This window comes from Bombina bombina, chromosome 2, assembly GCF_027579735.1.
Source record: "Bombina bombina isolate aBomBom1 chromosome 2, aBomBom1.pri, whole genome shotgun sequence".
In the NCBI taxonomy this organism is placed as follows: domain Eukaryota; kingdom Metazoa; phylum Chordata; class Amphibia; order Anura; family Bombinatoridae; genus Bombina; species Bombina bombina.
The window spans coordinates 1037612442-1037637968 of NC_069500.1; the positions used below are offsets into that span (position 1 = coordinate 1037612442).

The following is a 25527-nucleotide window of genomic DNA, read 5'->3' on the forward strand; positions in this document are numbered from 1 at the left end:
ATTTGTCCCTTCTACTAAATCTGGATCAAGAGACCAGAGATTCTCTTCTCTGGTGGCTATCTCGGGTCCATCTGTCCAAGGGTATGACCTTTTGCAGGCCAGATTGGACGATTGTAACAACAGATGCCAGCCTTCTAGGTTGGGGCGCAGTCTGAAACTCCCTGAAGGCTCAGGGATCGTGGACTCAGGAGGAGAAACTCCTCCCAATAAATATTCTGGAGTTAAGAGCAATATTCAATGCCCTTCTAGCTTGGCCTCAGTTAGCAACCCTGAGGTTCATCAGATTTCAGTCGGACAACATCACGACTGTGGCTTACATCAACCATCAAGGGGGAACCAGGAGTTCCCTAGCGATGTTAGAAGTCTCGAAGATAATTCGCTGGGCAGAGTCTCACTCTTGCCACCTGTCAGCGATCCACATCCCAGGCGTAGAGAACTGGGAGGCGGATTTTCTAAGTCGTCAGACTTTTCATCCGGGGGAGTGGGAACTCCATCCGGAGGTGTTTGCTCAACTGATCCATCGTTGGGGCAAACCAGAACTGGATCTCATGGTGTCTCGCCAGAACGCCAAGCTTCCTTGTTACGGATCCAGGTCCAGGGACCCGGGAGCGACGCTGATAGATGCTCTAGCAGCTCCTTGGTTCTTCAACCTGGCTTATGTGTTTCCACCGTTTCCTCTGCTCCCTCGACTGATTGCCAAAATCAAGCAGGAGAGAGCATCGGTGATTCTGATAGCGCCTGCGTGGCCACGCAGGAACTGGTATGCAGACCTAGTAGACATGTCATCCTTTCCACCATGGACTCTGCCTCTAAGACAGGACCTTCTAATACAAGGTCCTTTCAATCATCCAAATCTAATTTCTCTGAGACTGACTGCATGGAGATTGAACGCTTGATTCTATCAAGGCGTGGCTTCTCCGAGTCAGTCATTGATACCTTAATACAGGCACGAAAGCCTGTCACCAGGAAAATCTACCATAAGATATTGCGTAATTATCTTTATTGGTGTGAATCCAAGAATTACTCATGGAGTAAGGTTAGGATTCCTAGGATATTGTTCTTTCTCCAAGAGGGTTTGGACAAAGGATTATCAGCTAGTTCTTTAAAAGGACAGATTTCTGCTCTGTCTATTCTTTTGCACAAGCGTCTGGCAGAGATTCCAGACGTCCAGGCATTTTGTCAGGCTTTGGTTAGAATTAAGCCTGTGTTTAAAACTGTTGCTCCCCCGTGGAGCTTAAACTTGGTTCTTAAAGTTCTTCAAGGAGTTCCGTTTGAACCCCTTCATTCCATTGATATTAAACTTTTATCTTGGAAAGTTCTGTTTTTGATGGCTATTTTCTCGGCTTGAAGAGTCTCTGAGCTATCTGCCTTACAATGTGATTCTCCTTATCTGATTTTTCATGCAGATAAGGTAGTTCTGCGTACCAAACCTGGGTTTTTACCTAAGGTGGTTTCTAACAAGAATATCAATCAAGAGATTGTTGTTCCATCATTGTGTCCCAATCCTTCTTCAAAGAAGGAACGTCTTTTACATAATCTGGACGTAGTCCGTGCCTTGAAGTTTTATTTACAAGCTACTAAAGATTTTCGCCAAGTATCTTCCCTGTTTGTCGTTTACTCTGGACAGAGGAGAGGTCAAAAAGCTTCGGCAACCTCTCTTTCCTTTTGGCTTCGGAGCATAATTCGATTAGCCTATGAGACTGCTGGACAGCAGCCCCCTGAAAGGATTACAGCTCATTCTATTAGAGCTGTGGCTTCCACCTGGGCCTTTAAAAATGAGGCCTCTGTTGAACAGATTTGCAAGGCTGCGACTTGGTCTTCGCTTCACACCTTTTCAAAATTTTACAAATTTAATACTTTTGCTTCTTCGGAGGTTGTTTTTGGGAGAAAGGTTCTTCAGGTAGTGGTTCCTTCCATTTAATCCTGCCTTGTCCCTCCCATCATCCGTGTACTTTAGCTTTGGTATTGGTATCCCATAAGTAATGTATGATCCGTGGACTGGATACACTTAACAAGAGAAAACATAATTTATGCTTACCTGATAAATTTATTTCTCTTGTAGTGTATCCAGTCCACGGCCCGCCCTGTCCTTTTAAGGCAGGTCTAAATTTTAATTAAACTACAGTCACCACTGCACCCTATGGTTTCTCCTTTCTCGTCTTGTTTCGGTCGAATGACTGGATATGACAGTGAGGGGAGGAGCTATATAGCAGCTCTGCTGTGGGTGATCCTCTTGCAACTTCCTGTTGGGAAGGAGAATATCCCATAACTAATGGATGATCCGTGGACTGGATACACTACAAGAGAAATAAATTTATCAGGTAAGCATAAATTATGTTTTTTAAGGCCCTCTGACTTTGAGTGCATGGTGGGAGGGGCCTATTTTCACGCTCTAATTGCGCAGTTGTTTTTTACATTCTGAGACATCCAGCTTCCCTGAAGGAGTCCCCTGTCATATTGGACCTCTGTAAAGGGTTTTTGTGCCTACAAAAGTTGTTTTATGGGAAGGTAGGAGCCACAGTAGAGCTGTGGCAGTTTGCTTGTGACTGTTATAACGGTTTTTACCGTTTTTTTGCTTCGTTTTTGAACCTGAGGGGTTAATCATCCATTTGCAAGTGGGTGCAATGCTATTTTAGTCTATTTATATACATTGTAAAAATTTCATAGTTAACTGCTTTTTTCACTGTTTTGCAGTTTTTGTGTTTGTTTTTTTTCCCTTAAAGGCACAGTACCGTTTTTTATATTCTGCTTTTTCACATTAAAGTGTTTTCAAAGCTTGCTGGTCTCATTACTAGTCTGTTAAACATGTCTGACATAGAGGAAACTCCTTGTTCATTATGTTTAGAAGACATTGTGGAACCCCCTCTTAGAATGTGTACCAAATGCACTGATCTTACTATAAGTTATAAAGATTATAATCTGGCTTTAAAAGATTTATCACCAGAGGAAATTGGCAAGGGGGAAGTTATGCCGACTAACTCTCCCCACGTGTCAGAGCCTTTAACTACCGCTCAAGGGGCGCCAAGTACATCTAGCGCACCCATTGCGTATACTTTACAAGACATGGCGGCAGTTATGAATCATGCTCTTACAGCAGTATTGTCCAAACTGCCAGGGTTACAAGGAAAGCGAGAAAGCTCTGGGGCTAGAAAAAATACAGAGTTCTCTGACGCTTTAGTAGCTATGTCCGATATACCCTCACAATGTGCAGAAGCCGAAGAAGGAGAGCTTCTATCTGTGGATGATTTTTCTGACTCAGGGAAGACACTTCAACCTGATTCTGATATGTCTACATTTAAATTTAAGCTTGAACACCTCCGCATGTTGCTCAGGGAGGTTTTAGCAACTCTGGATGACTGTGACGCCATTGTAGTCCCAGAGAAATTGTGTAAATTGGATAAATACTACGCAGTGCCTGTTTACACTGATGTTTTTCCAATACCTAAGAGGTTTTCAGAAATTATTACTAAGGAATGGGATAGACCAGGTGTACCGTTCTCTCCCCCTCCTTTTTTTAAAAAGATGTTTCCCATAGATGCCGCTACACGGGACTTGTGGCAAACGGTCCCTAAGGTGGAGGGAGCAGTCTCTACTCTAGCAAAGCTTACAACTATCCCTGTCGAGGACAGTTGTGCTTTTATAGATCCAATGGACAAAAAATTAGAGGGTTACCTTAAGAAAATTTTTATTCAACAAGGTTTTATTCTCCAGCCCCTTGCATGCATTGCCCCTGTCACTGCTGCTGCGGCCTTCTGGTTTGAGTCTTTAGAAGAGTCTCTACAGGCAGAAACCCCATTGGATGATATCCTTGACAAGCTTAAAGCTCTTAAGCTAGCCAATTCATTTGTTTCTGACGCCGTTGAAAATAATGGCTAAGAACTCAGGTTTTGCTATTCAAGCGCGTAGGGCGCTATGGCTTAAATCCTGGTCAGCTGACGTTACTTCAAAGTCTAAGCTTCTCAACATTCCCTTCAAGGGGCAGACCCTATTCGGGCCTGGACTGAAGGAGATCATTTCTGATATTACTGGAGGAAAAGGTCCCGTCCTTCCTCAGGATAGGTCCAACAAATTAAGGACCAAACAGCCTAATTTTCGTGCCTTTCGAAACTTCAAGAGTGGCGCAGCTTCAACTTCCTCTAATACAAAACAAGAGGGAAATTTTGCCCAGTCCAAGCCGGTCTGGAGACCTAACTAGGCTTGGAACAAAGGAAAGCAGGCCAAAAAACTTGCTGCTGCCTCTAAGACAGCATGAAAGATCAGCCCCCGATCCGGTAACGGATTTAGTAGGGGGCAGACTTTCTCTCTTCCCCCAGGCTTGGGCAAGAGATGTCCAGGATCCATGGGCGTTGGAAATTGTGTCCCAGGGATATCTTCTGGACTTCAAAGCTTCTTCCCCAAAAGGAAGATTTCATCTCTCACAATTATCTGCAAACCAGATAAAGAGAGAGGCATTCTTACATTGTGTTCAAGACCTCCTAGTTATGGTAGTGATCCACCCAGTTCCAAAGGAGGAACAGGGGCAAGGCTTCTATTCAAATCTGTTTGTGGTTCCCAAGAAAGAGGGAACCTTCAGACCAATCTTAGATCTCAAGATCCTAAACAAATTTCTCAGGGTCCCATCGTTCAAGATGGAGACTATTCGAACCTTCCTACCTATGATCCAGGAGGGTCAATATATGACTACCGTGGACTTAAAGGATGCTTATCTGCACATTCCGATACACAGAGATCATCATCGGTTTCTCAGGTTCGCCTTCCTAGACAGGCATTACCAGTGTATGGCTCTTCCCTTTGGGTTAGCTACTGCACCAAGAATCTTTACGAAGGTTCTGGGGTCACTCCTAGCGGTCCTAAGGCCGCGGGGTATAGCAGTAGCCCCTTACCTAGACGACATTCTAATACAGGCGTCGAATTTTCAAATCGCCAGGTCCCAAACAGACATTGTTCTGGCATTTCTGAGGTCGCATGGGTGGAAAGTGAACGAAGAAAAAAGTTCTCTATCCCCTCTCACAAGAGTTTCCTTCCTAGGAACTCTGATAGATTCTGTAGAAATGAAGATTTACCTGACAGAGGCCAGGTTGTCAAAACTTCTAAATTCCTGCCGTGTTCTTTATTCTACATCTCGCCCTTCAGTGGCTCAGTGTATGGAAGTAATCGGCTTAATGGTAGCGGCAATGGACATAGTGCCGTTTGCCCGCCTACATCTCAGACCGCTGCAACTCTGCATGCTCAGTCAGATTTGTCCCCTCTACTAAATCTGGATCAAGAGACCAGGGATTCTCTTCTCTGGTGGTTATCTCGGGTCCATCTGTCCAAGGGTATGACCTTCCGCAGGCCAGATTGGACAATAGTAATGACAGATGCCAGACTTCTGGGCTGGGGTGCAGTCTGGAACTCCCTGAAGGCTCAGGGCTTGTGGACTCAGGAGGAGACACTCCTTCCGATAAACATTCTGGAACTAAGAGCGATATTCAATGCTCTTCAGGCTTGGCCTCATCTAGCTGCGGTCAGGTTAATCAGATTTCAGTCGGACAACATCACGACTGTAGCCTACATCAACCATCAAGGGGGAACAAGGAGTTCCCTAGCAATGTTGGAGGTTTCAAAAATAATTCTATGGGCAGAGGTTCACTCTTGCCATCTATCAGCTATCCATATCCCAGGAGTAGAGAACTGGGAGGCGGATTTTCTAAGTCGACAGACTTTTCATCCGGGGGAGTGGGAACTCCATCCGGAGGTGTTTGCACAGTTGATTCAACTTTGGGGCAAACCAGAACTGGATCTCATGGCGTCTCGTCAGAGCGCCAAGCTTCCTTGTTACGGATCCAGGTCCAGGGATCCCAAGGCAGCACTGAAAGATGCTCTAGCAGCGCCTTGGTCTTTCAACCTGGCTTATGTGTTTACACCGTTTCCTCTGCTCCCTCGTCTGATTGCCAAGATCAAGCAGGAGAGAGCTTCGGTGATTTTGATAGCACCTGCGTGGCCACGCAGGACTTGGTATGCAGATCTGGTGGACATGTCATCCCTTCCACCATGGACTCTTCCGCTAAGGCAGGACCTTCTACTTCAGGGTCCTTTCAACCATCCAAATCTAATTTCTCTGCGTCTGACTGCTTGGAGATTGAACGCTTGATTTTATCAAAACGTGGTTTCTCCGAATCGGTCATTGATACCTTAATTCAGGCTCGAAAGCCTGTCACCAGGAAAATCTATCATAAGATATGGTGTAAATATCTTCATTGGTGTGAATCCAAGGGTTACTCATGGAGTAAAGTCAGGATTCCCAGGATATTATCTTTTCTCCAAGAAGGATTGGAGAAGGGATTGTCAGCTAGTTCCTTAAAGGGACAGATTTCTGCTCTGTCTATTCTTTTGCACAAGCGTCTGGCGGATGTTCCAGACTTTCAGGCGTTTTGTCAGGCTTTAGTTAGAATCAAGCCTGTGTTTAAACCTGTTGCTCCGCCATGGAGTTTAAATTTAGTTCTTAAAGTTCTTCAAGGGGTTCCGTTTGAACCTCTGCATTCCATAGATATTAAGCTTTTATCTTGGGAAGTTCTGTTTTTGGTAGCTATCTCTTCGGCTCGAAGAGTTTCAGAGTTATCTGCCTTGCAGTGTGATTCCCCTTATCTGATCTTCCATGCAGATAAGGTAGTTTTGCGTACCAAACCTGGGTTTCTTCCTAAGGTGGTATCTAATAAGAATATCAATCAGGAGATTGTTGTTCCGTCACTGTGTCCTAATCCTTCTTCAAAGAAGGAACGTCTATTACACAATCTTGACGTGGTTCGTGCTTTAAATTTTTATTTACAAGCTACTAAAGATTTTCGTCAAACATATGCATTGTTTGTTGTCTACTCTGGACAGAGGAAAGGCCAAAAGGCTTCAGCAACTTCTTTCCTTTTGGTTAAGAAGTATAATCCGCTTAGCTTATGAGACTGCTGGCCAGCAGCCTCCTGAAAGAATTACAGCTCATTCCACTAGAGCGGTGGCTTCCACATGGGCTTTTAAAAATGAAGCTTCTGTTGAGCAGATTTGTAAGGCGGCGACTTGGTCTTCGCTTCATATTTTTTCTAAATTCTACAAATTTGATACTTTTGCTTATTCAGAGGCTATTTTTGGGAGAAAGGTCTTACAGGCAGTGGTGCCTTCCGTTAAAGCGCCTGCCTTGTCCCTCCCTTCATCCGTGTCCTATAGCTTTGGTATTGGTATCCCACAAGTAATGGATGAATCCGTGGACTGGATACACCTTACAAGAGAAAACAAAATTTATGCTTACCTGATAAATTTATTTCTCTTGTGGTGTATCCAGTCCTCGGCCCGCCCTGTCATTTTAAGGCAGGTGTTTTTTATTTTTAAACTACAGTCACCACTGCACCCTATAGTTTCTCCTTTCTCTTGCTTGTCTTCGGTCAAATGACTGGAGGTGGCAGTTAGGGGAGGAGCTATATAGACAGCTCTGCTGTGGGTGATCCTCTTGCAGCTTCCTGTTGGGAAGGAGAATATTCCACAAGTAATGGATGAATCCGTGGACTGGATACACCACAAGAGAAATAAATTTATCAGGTAAGCATAAATTTTGTTTTTGAAAAAGTGGTTTGGAAATAGCAAAGTGCTGCTTGTATTTTTTGCCCTATAACTTGCAAAAAAAAAGCAAAGAACATGTAAACAGTGGGTATTTCTAAACTCAGGACAGAATTTAGAAACTATTTAGAATGGGTGTTTTTTGGTGGTTGTAGATGTGTAACAGATTTTGGGGGTCAAAGTTAGAAAAAGTGTGTTTTTTTCCTTTTTTCCTCATATTTTGTATTTTTTTTATAGTAAATTATAAGATATGATGAAAATAATGGTATCTTTAGAAAGTCCATTTAATGGCGAGAAAAACGGTATATAATATGTGTGGGTACAGTAAATGAGTAAGAGGAAAATTACAGCTAAACACAAACACTGCGGAAATTTAAAAATAGCCATTGTCATAAAGGTTAAGAAAATTGAAAAATGGGCCGGTCATTAAAGGGTTAATGAAGAAAAAAAATACAGATCATCACCCATCTTTATTATTTCTTTTATTCTTAATATCTGGGGCTGTCCAGTATGTTCTAACACAGAGACTGAGACTCACAGTTAAATTAATTTAGCTTTTTGAGTTTATGATAGGAAATAAAAAGGCGTATTGCTTGTCATTCTATCCAGATGTGATGCACATTTTCCATGAAATTCCTATATTATGAAGATATAATAAAACAGGACTTTTTTCTAATCGGTAACTTGTATTATGCTTCTGATATACTGCATCATTTGGGAACCAATTTATATTAAAATATCTTAAACAGAACATTATTTGAAAAAATACAAAACAAATATAAATAACTAAAACTTGTGATCTGGGTTCTTATTTAATCTTTTTTTTTATTATATAGTTATTGGAGGTCATGATTACTTCTAAATTTTAAAATAGTTTTTACAGAATAATGTATATTCCAGATAGTGCTATACAGCAGGTATGCAAACTGAGCAATTTTCTTAGACTATATTAGTACGTAGAAGTGAAATTACTTGTATGTTTAAAGTAACAGATGCACAGTTGTTAAATTTATTTGTGTTATGTAATCTTTCAGATGTGTTTTATTAATAAATGTGAGTCCAGAGTATAGTCAATAAACTAAATGTGTACTTGGTGTTGTCTGTTTAGCTTACATGCTCACCTATAGCCCACTGATCTGAAGTCTCATCAGTACGCAAGGTCCCTTAACCCTTTAAGGACCACAGCACTTTTCCATTTTCTGACCGTTTGGGACCAGGGCTATTTTTACATTTCTGCAGTGTTTGTGTTTAGCTGTAATTTACCTCTTACTCATTTACTGTACCCACTTATATTATATACCATTTTTCTCGCCATTAAATGGACTTTCTAAAGATACCATTATTTTCATCATATCTTATAATTTACTAGAATTTTTTTTCTAACTTTGACCCCCCCAAAATCTGTTACACATCTACAACCACCAAAAAACATCCATGCTAAATAGTTTCTAAATTTCTTTTACAAAGATATGACGAGTCCATGGATTTCATCCTTACTTGTGGGATATTAACCTCCTGCTAACAGGAAGTGGCAAAGAGCACCACAGCGGAGCTGTATATATATAGCCCCTCCCTTCCCCTCCACCTCCAGTCATTCTCTTTGCCTGTGTTATACTAGGAAGACATGGTAAAGTGAGGTGTTAGTTTTAGTTTCTTCAATCAAGAAGTTTTTTATTTTAAATGGTACCGGTGCATACTATTTTCCTCAGGGGGATATGGAAGAAGATTTCTGCCCTGAGGTTGATGATCTTAGCATTTGTAACTAAGATCCACGCTGGTTCCCACAAGACTTCTGAAGGTAACCATCTTCAGTGTGGAGACCGGTTTCATGCTACAAGCAGCATTAAGGTATGTGCAGACTTTTTATTCTGAGGAGACTTGGTATATCAGAAATGACTGACGTTTATTTCCCTGTATGGGAATGGGGTAAGCAGTAATCCTATTTACAAAGAGGGGTATTACTGGATGCCCTAGATTTTATTTCTAAAGGATTGACTTTATATGGGCATTTTGTGACATTATTATGTTTTTATTTTTGGCATTGAAATCATGTTTAATGGTGTGTTTGAGAGGTTATACTGGGTTGTGCATAACTTAGGTGTAAAACCGCTTTCCCTTGCGGTTGTGTTTGGGCCTACTCCGGCATTGACCTTAAGGGGCGGGGCTTATTTTCGCCCGCTCAGATGCGCACTTCCTTCAGGCTAGGCAGCAGCAAGCACTGTACAAGCTGGTCTGGAATGTTGGAAAGTTGTTTCGAAGTACCCTGGGGGCAGGTAGGCGCCACAGAGGAGCTGTGGCGAGGTGCAGAGGGTATTTTTTGACATAGTCTTTACTGAGAACTCACGGTTGGAAGGTGAACATAGAAAAGAGTTTACTAGTTCCACGGAAAAGGGCTCCCTTCTTGGGGACTCTGATAGACTCGGTAGACATGAAAATATTTCTGACGGAGGTCAGAAATACAAAGATTCTAAATACTTGCCGAGCACTTCAGTCCATTCCTCGGCCATCAGTGGCTCAGTGTATGGAGGTCATTGGATTAATGGTTGCGGCAATGGACATCATACCGTTTGCCTGCTTTCATCTCAGACCACTGCAGCTGTGCATGCTCGGACAGTGGAATGGGGACTATGCGAATTTATCTCCTCTGATAAATCTTGATCAAGAGACCAGAGACTCTATTCTTTGGTGGTTATCGCTGGATCATCTGTCCCAGGGGACTTGTTTCCACAGACCCTCGTGGGTGATAGTGACAACGGATGCCAGTCTTCTAGGCTGGGGTGCAGTCTGGAATTCCCTGAAGGCTCAGGGTGTTTGGACTCAGGTAGAGTTTCTACTTCCAATTAATATTCTGGAACTGAGAGCAATATCCAATGCGCTTCAAGCATGTCCTCAGTTGGCTTCGGCCAAATTCATCAGATTCCAGTCGGACAACATCACGACTGTGGCCTATATCAGTCATCAGGGGGGAACAAGGAGTTTCTTAGCGATGAGAGAGGTATCCAAAATAATCCGTTGGGTGGAGGCCCACTTTTGTCATCTGTCAGCAATCTACATCCCATGTGTAGAGAACTTGGAAGCTGATTTTCTAAGCAGACAGACTTTTCTTCCGGGGAAGTGGGAACTCCACCCGGAGGTATTTGCCTCATTGATTCGCCGATGGGTCAAACCGGAATTGGATCTGATGGCATCTCAACTGAATGCCAAGCTTCCAAGATACGGATCCAGGTCGAGGGATCCTCAGGCCGAACTGATAGATGCCTTGGCAGTGCCTTGGTTGTTCAGCCTAGCTTATGTGTTTCCACTGTTTCCTCTCCTTCCACGCGTGATTGCTCGAATCAGACAGGAGAGAGCTTCGGTGATCCTGACAGCGCCTGCGTGGCCACGCAGGACTTGGTATGCGGATCTAGTGGACATGTCTTCACTACCGCCGTGGAAACTTCCTTTGAGACAGGACCTTCTCATTCAAGGTCCTTTCCAACATCCAAATCTAACTTATCTGCAGCTGACTGCGTGGAGATTGAACGCTTGATTTTATCGAAGCGAGGATTCTCTGATTCTGTTATCAGTACTTTGATACAGGCTAGAAAGCCTGTCACTAGAAAGATCTATCATAAGATATGGGTAAATATCTTCACTGGTGTGAATCCAAGGGCTACTCATGGAGTAAAGTTAGGATTCCTAAGATTCTGTCTTTTCTCCAAGAAGGATTGGAGAAAGGCCTATCAGCTAGTTCCTTAAAGGGACAAATTTCTGCATTGTCAATTTTGTTTCACAAACGTTTGGCAGATGTTCAGTCTTTTTGTCAGGGTCTAACAAGAATTAAGCCTGTATTTAGACCAATTACTCCTCCCTTGAGTTTGAATTTAGTTCTTCGAGTTCTTCAAGGGGTTCCGTTTGAACTTTTACATTCCATAGATATAAAATTATTATCTTGGAAAGTTCTGTATTTGGTTACTATTTCTTCTGCTCGACGAGTTTCTGAGCTTTCAGCGTTACAGTGTGATTCGCCTTATCTCATTTTTCATTCTGATAAGGTGGTGTTACGTACCAAACCTGGATTCCTTCCTAAGGTTGTTTCAAATAAGAATATAGGAGCGTATGTTGCATAATTTGGATGTGGTCCGTGCCTTAAAGTTTTACTTACAGGCAACTAAGGATTTCCGTCAATCATCTTCATTATTCATTGTTTATTCTGGAAAGCGTAGGGGTCAGAAAGCTACGGCTACCTCTTTTTCTTTTTGGCTGAGAAGTATCATCCGCCTGGCATATGAGACTGCTGGACAGCACCCTCCTGAAAGAATTACGGCTCATTCTACAAGGGCTTTGGCTTCCACATGGACTTTTAAAAACAATGCTTCTGTTGAACAGATTTGTAAGGCTGCGACTTGGTCGTCCCTTCATACTTTTTCCAAATTTTACAAATTTGATACTTTTGCTTCTTCTGAGGCTATTTTTGGGAGAAAGGTTCTTCAAACTCAAATAATATGTTAGGGCTATAGAAATATAATAATATCCGTGCTGATATATAACTAAAACAGTAATATTCATGAAGGAAAAAAGATATCTCACAACAGCACTCTTAGTCCAATATTTTTACTTGGTAGACAGTAGTTTACAACCTCAATAAACTACCTACTGTGCACAGTTTTCACAACACTAAATGTGGTATAACGCTTACAAGCAGGTATGTACAGTCTAATACCTGTCAATAACACATTATAACGGAAGAAAAAACATGAAGGAGAAAACACACTTAAATAACAGCGTAATTTAGCAGCAAGTTCATAGTAAGCAGCACTGATATGTTATACTTATGGTTGGCCAACGTAGCTGCTGTCCATGCGATGTAGGTAATAACCGTTAATGGTTAACTTTGAATATATCCGCTTATTTGTAATCCAAGATATGTGGTTTCACGAGCCTATAGCTCGGCAGCTTGTATAGTATGAGATCCGGGTGATCATGGAAGGAGCTCCTTAATACATACTCACGGCCGAAGACCGAGTAATCTCAGTACACGCAAGCCGTGTCGCAGACTGTTGTCGTGATCCTGACACTCACTCCTTCTACACCCGCCTCACTTCCTGCTTGAACGGAAACCGTCACAAAAGTGAATCCTCCTGGAATGCTGCTAGAGCCGCTGAGTGTGTCCTTCTTAGAAGAGCTCAGAATCAAACTGAGCATATGCCGACGTACGTTTCACCTGTAGTTAGGCTTCATCCGGGCAACTGTATAGAGAAGTATAGTAGTGTCCTCTTTTAAGGCAATACTGTGTGCTACCGCCTCCGGAAACAAGGCCGGTGAAATTTGGTTCCAAATGTCAATATATTTACAATTGATATATTGTGCCATTCCAACTCGTCTGTTACTGTTATTACAAATAATGCTATATATTAAGCATCATAATAAATACTTAAAACATCCTTGCCTATCAGTATTTTTATTCATACTATAAGCTGTATAGATGCTAGTGTAAAGTAAACACCTGACTCACTTAAAGTGACAGTGACCGACCACTCAAAGGCCCTTTTGATTGCTGAATTCTCTTAGAGGGACACTGTAATGCTAATGTAAAATTTTACATAATATTGGCATAAATAGGGTTTAAAGAAAATGACCGAAATTGTTCTCTTCATTGAGGCCATAGGGTGTAAGGGTTCCTAGATTGAAGATCCACTTACTTTCTCGTTGAAGCAATATTTTGTCTATATTGCCCCCACGAATACCTAGATTGACTTTATCAATGCCAATTAATCTGAAACAATTAGGAGAGGAGTTATGATACTCTGTAAAGTGTCTTGCCACACTTGAAGTGGTAACATCATGTTCAATTTCTCATATGTTCAAGTGTTCGATCACGTAGGGCCCTAGTAGTTTTGCCCACATAGTACAGTGGACAGTTACATTTAGCAAGATACACCAGCCCATCCGTCCTACATGTTATCTTAGAACGGATTCTATATATTTTACCTTTACTATCAGAGAAAAAACGTATTCTCTCTATGTAATTACAGGCTTTGCATTGCTTGCAAAGGTTCTTCAAGCAGTGGTGCCTTCCGTTTAGGTTCCTGTCCCTCCCCTTCATCCGTGTCCTATTACTTTGGTATTGGTTTCCCACAAGTAAGGATGAAATCCGTGGACTCGTCATATCTTTGTAAAAGAAAAGTAAATTTATGCTTACCTGATAAATTAATTTATTTTACGATATGACGAGTCCACGGCCCATCCTGTTATTTTAAGACAGATTTATTTTATTTTTTGTAAACTTCAGTCACCTCTGCACCTTTTTAGCCTTTCCTTTTCTCTTATTATAACCTTTGGCCGAATGACTGGAGGTTGAGGGGAAGGGAGGGGCTATATATACAGCTCTGCTGTGGTGCTCTTTGCCACTTCCGGTTAGCAGGAAGTTTATATCCAACAAGTAAGGATGAAATCCGTGGACTCATCATATCGTAAAAGAAATTAATTTATCAGGTAAGCATAAATTTACTTTTTGTCCTGAGTTTAGAAATACCCAATGTTTACATGTTCTTTGCTTTTTTTGTAAGTTATAGGGCAATAAATACAAGTAGCACTTTGCTATTTCCAAACCACTTTTTTTCCAAATTAGCGATAGTTACTTTGGAACACTGATATCTGCCAGGAATCCCTGAATATCCCCTGAAATGTATATATATTTTTTTAGAAGACAATCCAAAGTATTGATCTAGGCCCATTTTGGTATATTTCATGCCACCATTTCACCGCCAAATACGATCAAATAAAAAAAAATTGTTCACTTTTTCACAAATTGTTTCACAAACTTTAGGTTTCTCACTGAAATGATTTACAAACAGCTTGTGCAATGATGGTGCAAATCGTTGTAAATGATTGTCTGGGATCCCCTTTGTTCAGAAATAGCAGACTTATATGGCTTTGGCGTTGCTTTTTGGTAATTAGAAGGCCGCTAAATGCCACTGCACACCACACGTGTATTATGCCCAGCAGTGAAAGGGTTAAATAGGGAGCTTGTAGGGTTAATTTTAGCTTTAGTGTAGCAGTAGACAACCCAAAGTATTGATCTAGGCCCATTTTGGTATATTTCATGCCACCATTTCACCGCCAAATGCGATCAAATAAAAAAAAAAAAAAAAATTTCTCAATTTTAGGTTTCTCACTGAAATTATTTACAAACAGATTGTGCAATATATGGCAGACATATATGGCTTTGGCGTTGCTTTTTAGTAATTAGAAGGCGCTAAATGCCGTTGCGCACCACACGTATTATGCCCAGCAGGGAAGGAGTTAATTAGGGAGCTTGCAGGGTTAATTTTAGCTTTAGTGTAGAGATCAGCCTCCCACCTGATACATCCCACCTCCTGATCCCTCCCAAACAGCTGTCTTCCCTCCCCCACAATTGTCCCACGCCATCTTAAGTATTCTGCTGTGTAGGATCCCCCCCAAACAGCTCTCTAACCCTCCCCCTCTACCTTATTGTGCGCCATCTTGGGTACTGGCAGCTGTCTTCCAGTACCCAGTTTGCCATAAAATGATGTATTTTTTAATTTTATTTTTAAAAATGTTCTCTAGTGTAGCTGCCCCCCTCAATATCCAACCCCCCACCCCCTCTCAGATCCCTTAGCTAAAAATCCCCACCCTCCCCAGTCCTTTCTCCCACCGTATGCACTAAATGAAATGTGTCATAGTGTAGCGTTCCCACCTGCCCCCGTGAATGCACGCACCCCCGGCGGCCCCCCCCGACACAGATCCTCCAATTGATAACCGATTGACCGCCCACATCGGCTCCCACCCACCAGCGATCGTGGCCATCGATGGCTGAAGCAGAGAGGGCCACAGAGTGGCTCTCTCTGCATCTGGTGGCTAACAAATGTTATTGCAGGATGCCTCAATATCGAGGCATCACTGCAATAACAAGAAAGCGGCTGGAAGCTATCAGGATCGCTTCCAGATCGCTTGGAAACACCGACGACGTACAGGGTACGTCCTTGGTCGTTAAGGACCTATTTTTGTAGGATGTACCCTGTAAGTCGTTAAGGGGTTAAAGAATTTTAGAAATACAGATTTTAGCTTGAAGGAATATGAAACTCAACATTTTTCTTTCATGATTCAGATAGATGTGATTTTAAACTACTTTTTAATTTGTTTCTATTCATTGTTCTTTTGTTTAAAAACAGCGACATAAGCTTAGGAGCCTGCCCATTTCAGGAGCCCTAAATGGCAGCAGTTTTGCAATAATGTTATCCATTTGTAAGAGCACTAGAGGGCAGCACTATTCCCTGCCATGTAGTGCTCCAGATGCCAACCTAAGTATCTCTACAACACAGAATATTAGAGGAACAAAGCAAATTTGATAATAGAAGTAAATTTGAAACTTTTTAAAATGTTATGCTCTGAATCAAAAAATATTTGTAGGGGTTTCATATCCCTTTGAGAGATTTTTATCTGGCTCTGCAGAGTTCTGTATTTGAAGGAGAGACTCCTATATTACAACATAAAGTCTTAAAAAAAAATAATCCAAAAATAATTTGAGTGATTCTTCTCCATGTTGCTGCTGCAGCTTGCTCATGCCTATATTTTTTATATACCTGTATGCTCTTCTGAGTCTGACACAAACACAAACAATTGTTTTTATTTTTTTTATTTTAATTCCATTCATCTAAAAACCTTTATAGGTAACAGAGAAATAAAAAAAGAAAATGAATGTTACATCGTTTTGGCATTGCTTATTTCTTGTCTGTTTTTACTTTGAGTGTGCAGGGTCTTTTTTTAAGTACATTTTTTAATTTTACATTAAGATGATTATTCTCTTGCACATTGAATTATGTTAAAGGGACACTGTACTGTAGACTTTTCTCCTAATTAATGTGTTTCAAATGATCCACTTTTTGAAAGAGTGTTCCTGCACAAGCTTTGGGTACAGTTAAATCATCAGCTGCTTGTTTGAATACATTGCTACTTTCAGAACTTTTCTGCAAACATTGTATAAACACTTTCACTGCTGATACATTTTTACCAATTTGGTGAACCAGGTTATAAATTTCTACACTGATCGCATTTAAACATTGATTTGTCCTTTAAATAGCAGTAAAAATCATACGGGCGCGTAAACTTAAGATGCAAGTAGATATTATTATTTGCGTAAAAATGCATCACATATACATATCTGGATTGCACTGATATTTGTGTGTCACACTTTTTCTGTAATATGTCTGGTGCTGAAAATAGCCAAATTCTGCACCCTGCAGCCATTTTTGGCATTCGTTTAACTTAAAGAATGCAGAAAACAAATATATGCACATACCTAGAACATATGCATGGACCATTTTGTCAGGCAATTGCGAAAGCTTGGCTCTTTGCCAAAATGCGTAACAAGTTCGTGTTTTGTAATCTGTGCGTGTTTCTCCTGGAAGCTTTTAAACTGGACAATAAAAGTTACGTTTTATGAGAGCGAGATTCCTCTTGATTTCTGAATGGTAAAAGCTTCTCTAGTTTGTTCTGTTTATCTGGGAATAGCTGTCAAAGACAACTGTGATACACAAAATCTCTCAGAGCGTATTATATGAACCAAGATGTACAGATCAAAGCTACCCCCCCAAAAAAAAATAATAATAATAATCCTGATCAACAACTATAAACGCTTGACATCAAGATCTATTAGAACAGAACACTGTAATGGATCTTACTGCATTCTGGTAAATAGTTCATCCTACATAAGCAGGTCACAGCACAGAAGATTATACACAACTATCTGACCCTGCAACATGGTAAAGAATATGCAGTTCAGCCTCTCTTCAAATTTTTATGTCCCCTTTTTTGGGGAAGCTTTTTTTCTTCTTTTTCTTCATTAATATGAAATTAAACCTCACATTTTTCTGGATACAAAGAGAACGAAACAAAGTAGTTTATAGAAATAAATTGGAAAGTTATTTAAAATTGTATGCACTATATGAATCATACAAGATAAAATTTGGGTTTCATGTCCCTTTAAATAAATGTTAAAAGTGATCAGATCATTAAAGGAACATTCCAGCAAAAATGGCAATCCACACGGGTGCATTCCAGGTTTGCATAGAAGCATTTTTGTAATATACATGTATTAGCAAACATGCTTCTAATAATAGCTATAGCTTTTTCAAAAGTGTATTTAAGTATGCACCGTGCACCAGCATTTTAAACACAGCACTTGCTCAGAGAGCCTAAGGTGCTTGTAGCATCTGGTAATGACTCAATTTGTTTATTAAATTACTTTCCCTTTAACTGCTTTATGTTGATAAGTCTCAAATACCTCCAGAAATGTACAGTATGCTAGGATTACATAAATCTTAAGCATTTTTGTGGCACTGATATTCCTTTTCTGGGTTAAAGGGATATGAAACCCAAATAAAATCTTTCTTGATTCTAATAGAGCACTGTTTTTCAAACCTGTCCTCAGACCTCCCTAACAGGCCGCATTGTGAGGATATCTGAACTAGAGCACGGGTGAAATAATCAGCTGATTAGTAACCATGGTTATTTTACCTGCTCTCACCCAAGGTAATCCTGAAAACCTGGACTGTTGGGGAGGCCTGAGGGACAGGATTGAAAACCAGTGTAATAGAGCGTGCAATTTTAGACAGCTTTCCATCTCACTTCTATTAACAAATTTGCTTGATTTTCTTGATATTCTTTGTCAAAGTAATATCTGTGCACTATTGGGAGCTAGCTGAATGCCTCAGGTGAGCCGACGATCAGAGGCGCATATGTGCAGCCTCTAATCAGCAGCTAGTTCCTTGTAGGGAACTGCTGCTCTTGAGCATACCTAGGTATGCATTTAAACAAAAGATAGCAAGAGAAATAAGCAAATTTTATATGGAAGTTTAAAAGTTGTTTAAAATTGCATACTCTGTCCGGATCATGACAGTTTAATGTTGACTTTACTGTGCCATTAAGCCTTTAGCTATTTTATTATTTTTAATTTTATTTATTTTTAAAGCTACAGAAAACTAAATTAAACTAAAACAAAACAAATTATAAAATGAAAGGAGGGATGCACTCTAGGGAGCTTACAATGTACAGCCAATGAGTTATATGGTGCTGATCTTCCCGGGAATCAAGAGAAAGGCTCCTTCTATTAAATCTTGGAAAATAGAACCAGAAATATTGCAGTACCTACAATAAATGACCAGCATTAATCGGAATATAGAGTATTTGGAAAGCTATTTGTATTCATTCTTTGTTACATGTTGATAGAATAAAAAGCTTTTGTATGGTTTTCTGATTATTGCTAGTCAGTTATTAAAAGCACTGCACTATTTCTCTCTTCCAAGATTTTATAGATGGAGCTGTTTACTTGATTCCTGGAAAGATCGGCACTGCCTTTCTAATACAAACAAGTTCCTCTAATAATTTCAGGCAGCGACTTCTGTTCAGGAAGGTATTATTTTGAATAATATTGTTTTATTTGTCATCGGCTTTATGAGTAGTGATGTGGTCTCACTCCCTGTGATTATACTTTTTAGGAGGTATATTTTTAGCAACCACTCAGTTACTACTGCAGTCGGAATAAGACCATTATATCAGATTAATAGTTTTATATTACACGTTTGAATTTCACACTATTACATTGTAATAACCTGTTTTAACCTTAAAAGAATGCATCACTCAGGATTGGTTTACCATAGTAACATAGTAGATGAGGTTGAAAAAAGATAGAAGTCCATCGAGTTCGACCTATACAAATTTAATATACTTGCAAAAAAGCTCCAGTTGAGCTTACATTAATGCCATGAAAAGGTGACCAATTTAACACAATCAATCATATCCCTGAATTCTATTTCTAGCCAGAAATTTATGCAGATCAATTTTAAACGTATCTAAGGTTTAAGAATCTCTAAATGCTGAACCAAATGATTATTTGCTTGTTTCGATGTAGGTTAATGCTAAGTAGAATGGTTGGAACCAACATGAGTGGAACGAGCAACACAAATAATTGTGTAATAAGTCATATCTAAACTATTGCAAATTACTAATGAGTGTTTTGTTTTATTTCACAGCAAGAAATTATTTATCAATATCCTTTATCAGACGCATCCCAAAAGCTGAAAAGTGTACGGGGATTGTTTCTAACACTTAGTGACATGCTGCATAACGTGACTGGAACACACATCATTAGGTAATGTTTTAAAATGACGTTATGACTTCTGTTAAAAAAAGCCACTAGTGTACAAGTGTTTTTGATTATGTATTTATTGGACCTTTTGCAAGTCTTTGTGTTTAACCCCCACAAAGGGGATAAATAAATTTCCATAGTACTGCTCGTGAACCAAGAGCTACTGGTCCAAACTGGAAACAGGCAGTGACCCAATCAGATTGGCTCATTGGCCATGTCCACTTGTGATAAGCAGTGCTCAGTAGTTTACGATCAGTACATAAACTATGTGTTTAACCCATTTGGTGGGTTTAAACACAGATTTGCAGTGTTGTTAGTGCTAAAATGACATGCGCTAATGAATTAGTGAGGATCCATAAAATCCAAAAATTTTCTTTCATTACTCAGAGAATACAATTTAAAAAAATATTTCAATTTACTTCTATTATCAAATTTGCTTAATTCTCATGTTATTTTTTGTTGAAGAGATACCTAAGTAGGTAGCGTGCACTTATCTGGAGCACTACATGACAGGAAAAAGTGCAGCCATCTAGTGCTCTTGCAAATGTATAACATTGTTGCAAAACTGCTGCCATATAGTGCTGCAGTCACATGCACACTCCTGAGCTTACATCTCTGCTTTTCACTAAAGGATAACAAGAAAATGAAGAAAATATGATAATAAAAGTAAATTGGAAAGGGGTTTCAAATTGTATGCTCTATATGAATCATGAAAGAACATTTTTGGACTTTATGTCCCTTTTAAGGATATTTTTGTAGCCGGTTTGATTCCTGTAAAAGATCCCAAAGGTCAATCAAGCAAGTATTTATAATACAATCTGTTAACTTTTGTTTATTCCAGCTGTTAAATTCATTACTAGAATGTAACATAGTAGATGAGGTTGAAAAAAGTCCATCGAGTTCATCCTATACAAATATACAGTAAAATACTTGCAAAAAAACTCCAGTTAAGCTTAAATAATCCCATTAAAAGTTGACTCATTTAATACAAGCAATCATATCCATGAATTTTGTTTCCAGACAGAAATGTATCCAAACAATTTTTAAATTTATCTATGGTATTAGCATTCACTACCTCCTTTGGTAATGAGTTCCACAATTTTATTGCTCTTACAGTGAAAAAATATTTCCTTTGCAGGAGATTAAATCTCCTTTCCTCCAACCTTAAATTGTGACTTCTTGTCCCAAACAATTTTCTTGGAATAAACAGAGCTCCTGCCATCTCTGTATATGGGCCTTGAATGTGATCTGGTTTTTAGGAATGGGAAGCAGTAGGTAGAGGGGATACAAGAGCATGTTTTGTTGTAAACCACATGAATTGCATAGATATGCACTAAGCTTATTTCTTTCCTAAGATATGGAGAGTCCACAATGTCATTCCAATTACTATTGGGAATATCACTCCTGGCCAGCAGGAGGAGGCAAAGAGCACCACAGCAAAGCTGTGAAGTGTCACTCCCCTACCCATAATCCCCAGTGATTCTCTTTGCCTCTGTTAATGGAAGAGGTGAAATTTGGTGTCTGAAGAAATTAATTCCTTTTCCATCTTAATAAAAGGAGAGTCCACTGCTTCCTTCATTACTTGTGGGAATTAAGAACCTGGCCACCAGGAGGAGGCAAAGACACCCTAGCCAAAGGCTTAAATACCTCCCCCACTCCCTTCATCCCCCAGTCATTCTTTGCCTTTCGTCACAGGAGTTTGGCAGAGAAGTGTCAGAAGATTTGGAGTAGTCTCTTATGGAGGGCAGTACTCTTCGCAATGGGACTGGAGTTTTAAGTAGTCCTGTCAGCCTCTCAGTGAGAGCATGGGTGAAAGTTAGAGTGCGGAGATGCAGGGAGAGCCTTTCTGAGAAACCATCCCGACTCAGATTAAAAGCTCCATAAGCAATCAGCGTTGACGAGTTTCTCTGCCTGCTTTCTGCTCTCAAGTCCATGTCAGGAGCGATGCTACTAACCTGTCACATTTGAAAGGCCATGTTCCTGTTCCACAGCACAGATTCTGGTAAGATCGTTTCATTTTTTTATACATGTATGATAACGCAGTGTGACTCCTTTTATCTGTATAGAATCAAGGGTTAATATCTCCTGAGGGGGATTATTGAACGGTGGGGGGAATAATCTTATATGTTTGTTTGATTTTATGTGTGAGATGTTATGGGCGCTTAGGCTGTTATGGAATATACAGGTTTCACTTTCACTCTGAGAGCCATGCAGCTTACAAGCTTGGCACGCTTTTTCTCATAGCAGGGGCAGTCCTGCGTTGTGCACCATGTGATTCTTTCCTGACCGGGTATATATCAGAGAGGAGTCCTAACTATCTGTACTGTCTGGATAAGTGCCCCAGCCATTGGGATATAAAGGTGCAATTTTTTTTGAATAAAATGTTTTATTTGTATAGTTCTCCGGTTATTACACTAGTGACGGAGGATTCTTCATCTAAATGTTAAGGCTTCAGCTTTTTCTGTTCAGACCCGTCGAGCTCTGGCTGAAGTCATGGTCTGTGGATATGACTTCTAAGTCTAGACTTCTTTCCCTCCCCTTTAAGGGAATGATTTTGTTTGGTCCTGGCGTCCTCACTTGCGGTTTCTTCCGGATGTTTACCCCTTAGTCTCTTCCTTCCTGTTTTGGGTTGGGTCATCTGTTTGGAAGTGCGGGAATGTCCTTCTTCCTTTGCTCAGTGTTGCGTTTGCTCTAGTTCTAGTTTCTGCAAGGAGCTACGAGGCTTTCAGCCTTTGCCCTGATTAAGGGTTTTCGGAAGACCGATCCTGCAAGTATCTCTGTAGACTGTGGTCTTCTCCATGTAGGATCTACCCTTGGTCATACCTTGGTATTTCAATGCTAGGGTGTTGTCCTTCGATCTTGTTGCAGATCTAACCTTCAGGCTTGGGAGTGGAGGTCTGAGGTCAGTTACAGTCTTTCACCTTTCTGGGATCAGGTAGTTAAGCCTGTCTACAAGGGTTACCTTGCGATCCAGGGGTACTGGGTGGCCAATTCTTAAACTGGTCAGGAGTTCTTCAGACTCTCGGATTTTGAGACTGTTGCTAGGTTCCTTAAGTCTACGGACTCTTGATAGTGTGCTCCTACTAATAGGAGGCAACTTAGGGTTCCTCAGGAGGTTAGATCTTTCGATCGATTCCGTTTTTTCAAAGACTCTGGCTTAAGACCATGCCTTTTGCTTAGATCGGCTGTGGACAGGTTCTTCTTAACCTTAGGGTTTGGGTTCCCGTGTGTCCCTTTGAAGGGAGCGAGGTTTCTGTCTCTCATGAGAGATTCATATCTGCTTGTGGCTTAAGTTTAAGGTCTCTCTGACGGGTCCTTACTGGTCTTTCGAGGCATCTGATGCTTCCTTGTAGACTCCAGGTGTTGTTTTAACTGGTCAATACAAAAAGAAAACTGTGTAATAGCGCACAAAGAGATCCCAATGCTTATAACTGAAGTTGGTATTACCTTAATAATCTTTAGTCCATGGCACCATGGAGAGTGGGTAGTGATCAGAGGAGAAAGTATTGCAAATGCAGCCAAAGCCCGGTCTGTTAACGATGCCAGAACAAAGTACATAAAGGTAGGCACACTGTGGCAATGAAGACGACTCCTCAATGTAAAAGTCACAAATTTACTATTCAAACGTATAAAAGCATAACAGCTGAAATCAGCACACTTTAAAACAAACAAACAAGTTGTGCGGTCAAGAGCAAATGCAGACGCATTTCGTGCGCATGCGCACTTGGTCACTGCATAATTGCAGACATGACCGCTTACACCTTTTTATAGAAATTTTTTAAAGGTAAATTACCTTTTTTTACAACATAGTGTTGCTGAATTCGATACATTTACATTCCACAATTCACAGGTTGTATAGTTACTTAATATTGGTACATTTTTGTTTAGCGAATGAGAAATAATGCACATTTTTGTTTCTGTGCATTTACTTATAAGCAGCTCCTTCTATATCAATCTATAACCAGTATATATACATATTTATAAGTGCTACGTAACATATTACTCAAAAAACTTATTTTGATTTATCAGATAAAAAATTCCCTTACCTATTGGTTCAATGATTTGTTCCTAGCAGTAATTACATGTAATACCAAATTAAACCCTAATTCGTCAAATAATAGATATATATTTGTTACACTATGTACCAATGTATTTATGCATTTCAGCATAAAAATGTTATGGGATGGCGATATTGGCTGAAGGGTCTCGTCTCTATTGGTAGGGTGGTTTACGTTTCTTAGTTCCCTCTTTCTCATCTAGGGTGGGGGATGGGTTCTTGTGTATTCCCCTTGATTTGGAGATACCTCAGTATCTGTGATGACCTGTGAGTCCTTGTTTTCTTTTCTTGTAGGTTTTTCCCCTGATTTGTGTACTCAGAATCTTGGAATGGAGTAGTGGTTGGCTCCACCGTTCCTGAAGCAGGAGGTTGTTTGAACCCAGGTAAGGCTCCCGTTATCTGCTGGATTCTGGTATTTGGATGCTGGGGTTTGAGTACTCTCTTCCCTTAGGAAGTGTTCCTCTTTATGGAAGACAGCAGTGTAGGGGTTCTCGGACCCGAGCACAAAGTTTCTGTCTTGACTCACAGTAGTATACCGGGTTTTAGTAGTGGTCAGAGTTCTACTCTGGGATTTTGCTTCCTCGTAGATCCATCCTGTTTCTTCCAGAGGTCTGGGACTCTTGTCTTCGTTCTTTATCTAGCCTTTGGGCTGGGATCATTACCTTGAAGGGAAGGTCGGGATCGGTTTGCTCTATGTAGTGTTGACCGGTTTCTTTTCTTGAGTCTGTCCTCCCCTTCGGTGAAAGGACTTTTGATGTCCATCTCTCTTTGGTGGCGTCTGCTGCTGGAGGGGATGCTCCTGGGAGCCTGGAATTTTTCTGGGTAGGGAGTTGAGTTTTTTCAGCGTTACTCGGTGGGTTGAGTCCCACAATGGCTTAGGGTCAGCTTTGCTGCCTGGAGGCTGATCATTGAGAGTTCTTGTTTCTGGTGGCTTGATGTTCTCTTGGAAAGCTCTTTGTTCCCTGCTGGGTTAGTTATCCTGTCTCTGCTTTCTATGCTTGTCTAGCCTGTGGGTTTGACTTGACTATGGTGCAACAGGGAACTTGCTGTTTTCTGGAGCACCTTCATTGGTATGGTGCTGTGTCAGGGATATGAGGGTGAACCTCGGGTCATCTTAGTGACGTTTCTATCCTGGGTATGGACTTCTTTTCTGGTCCTTGTGCTTCTAGGGAGTTCGTCTCCCTGGGCGATGGTACTGTGGCAACCTTGGGTTGCTCTATGTTTGTTTTGAATCCGTATTGGATGGTCCTTTGGATCTCTTATGGGGTTATCTATTCTCCCTCTCGGGAGTAGATAGAGATTCTTGACCTTTAGGTTGGGGGTACTTTTCGTGGGAGTCGAGAGCCGCTGGGCTGGCTCCTTGGAGGCTTTTGTGCTCAGTAGACTCTGGGTCTGAGTGGTCTCTAGCACGGCTTTGCAGGTTTTGTAACTGATGTGTAGTTGTCTGGGCTTACGTTTTTTTTTCTGTGTTTATAAATTTTTATAGGGTGTCGGGTAATTTCAGACTGTGGTGCCTTTTGAAGGGGCTCCCTTTTGTACCCACCCTTTGTTTGCATTCAGTGTCCTCTAGCTTGGGTATTGTTTTCCCAAAAGTAATGAATGCAGCTGTGGACTCTTCCTGTTTAAGAAGAAAAACATAAATTATGCTTACCTGATAATTTTCTTTTCTTCTGACTGGAAGAGTCTACAGCTCACGCCCATGTTTTGTCTATGAGGTGACAGTAAATTGTTTGTTCTTCTG

At 40.7% G+C, this 25527-nt stretch overlaps 1 protein-coding gene across 1 annotated transcript in view; it reads left to right on the forward strand.

The window, feature by feature from the left end:
* The window catches only part of INTU (inturned planar cell polarity protein), a 473020-nt gene that overhangs the window by 176895 nt on the left and 270598 nt on the right, over positions 1–25527 (forward strand). Inside the window, exon 5 of the mRNA XM_053703638.1 lies at positions 19614–19732. Coding sequence (XP_053559613.1) covers positions 19614–19732 — 119 coding nt within the window. The remainder of the gene's footprint in view (positions 1–19613; positions 19733–25527) is intronic.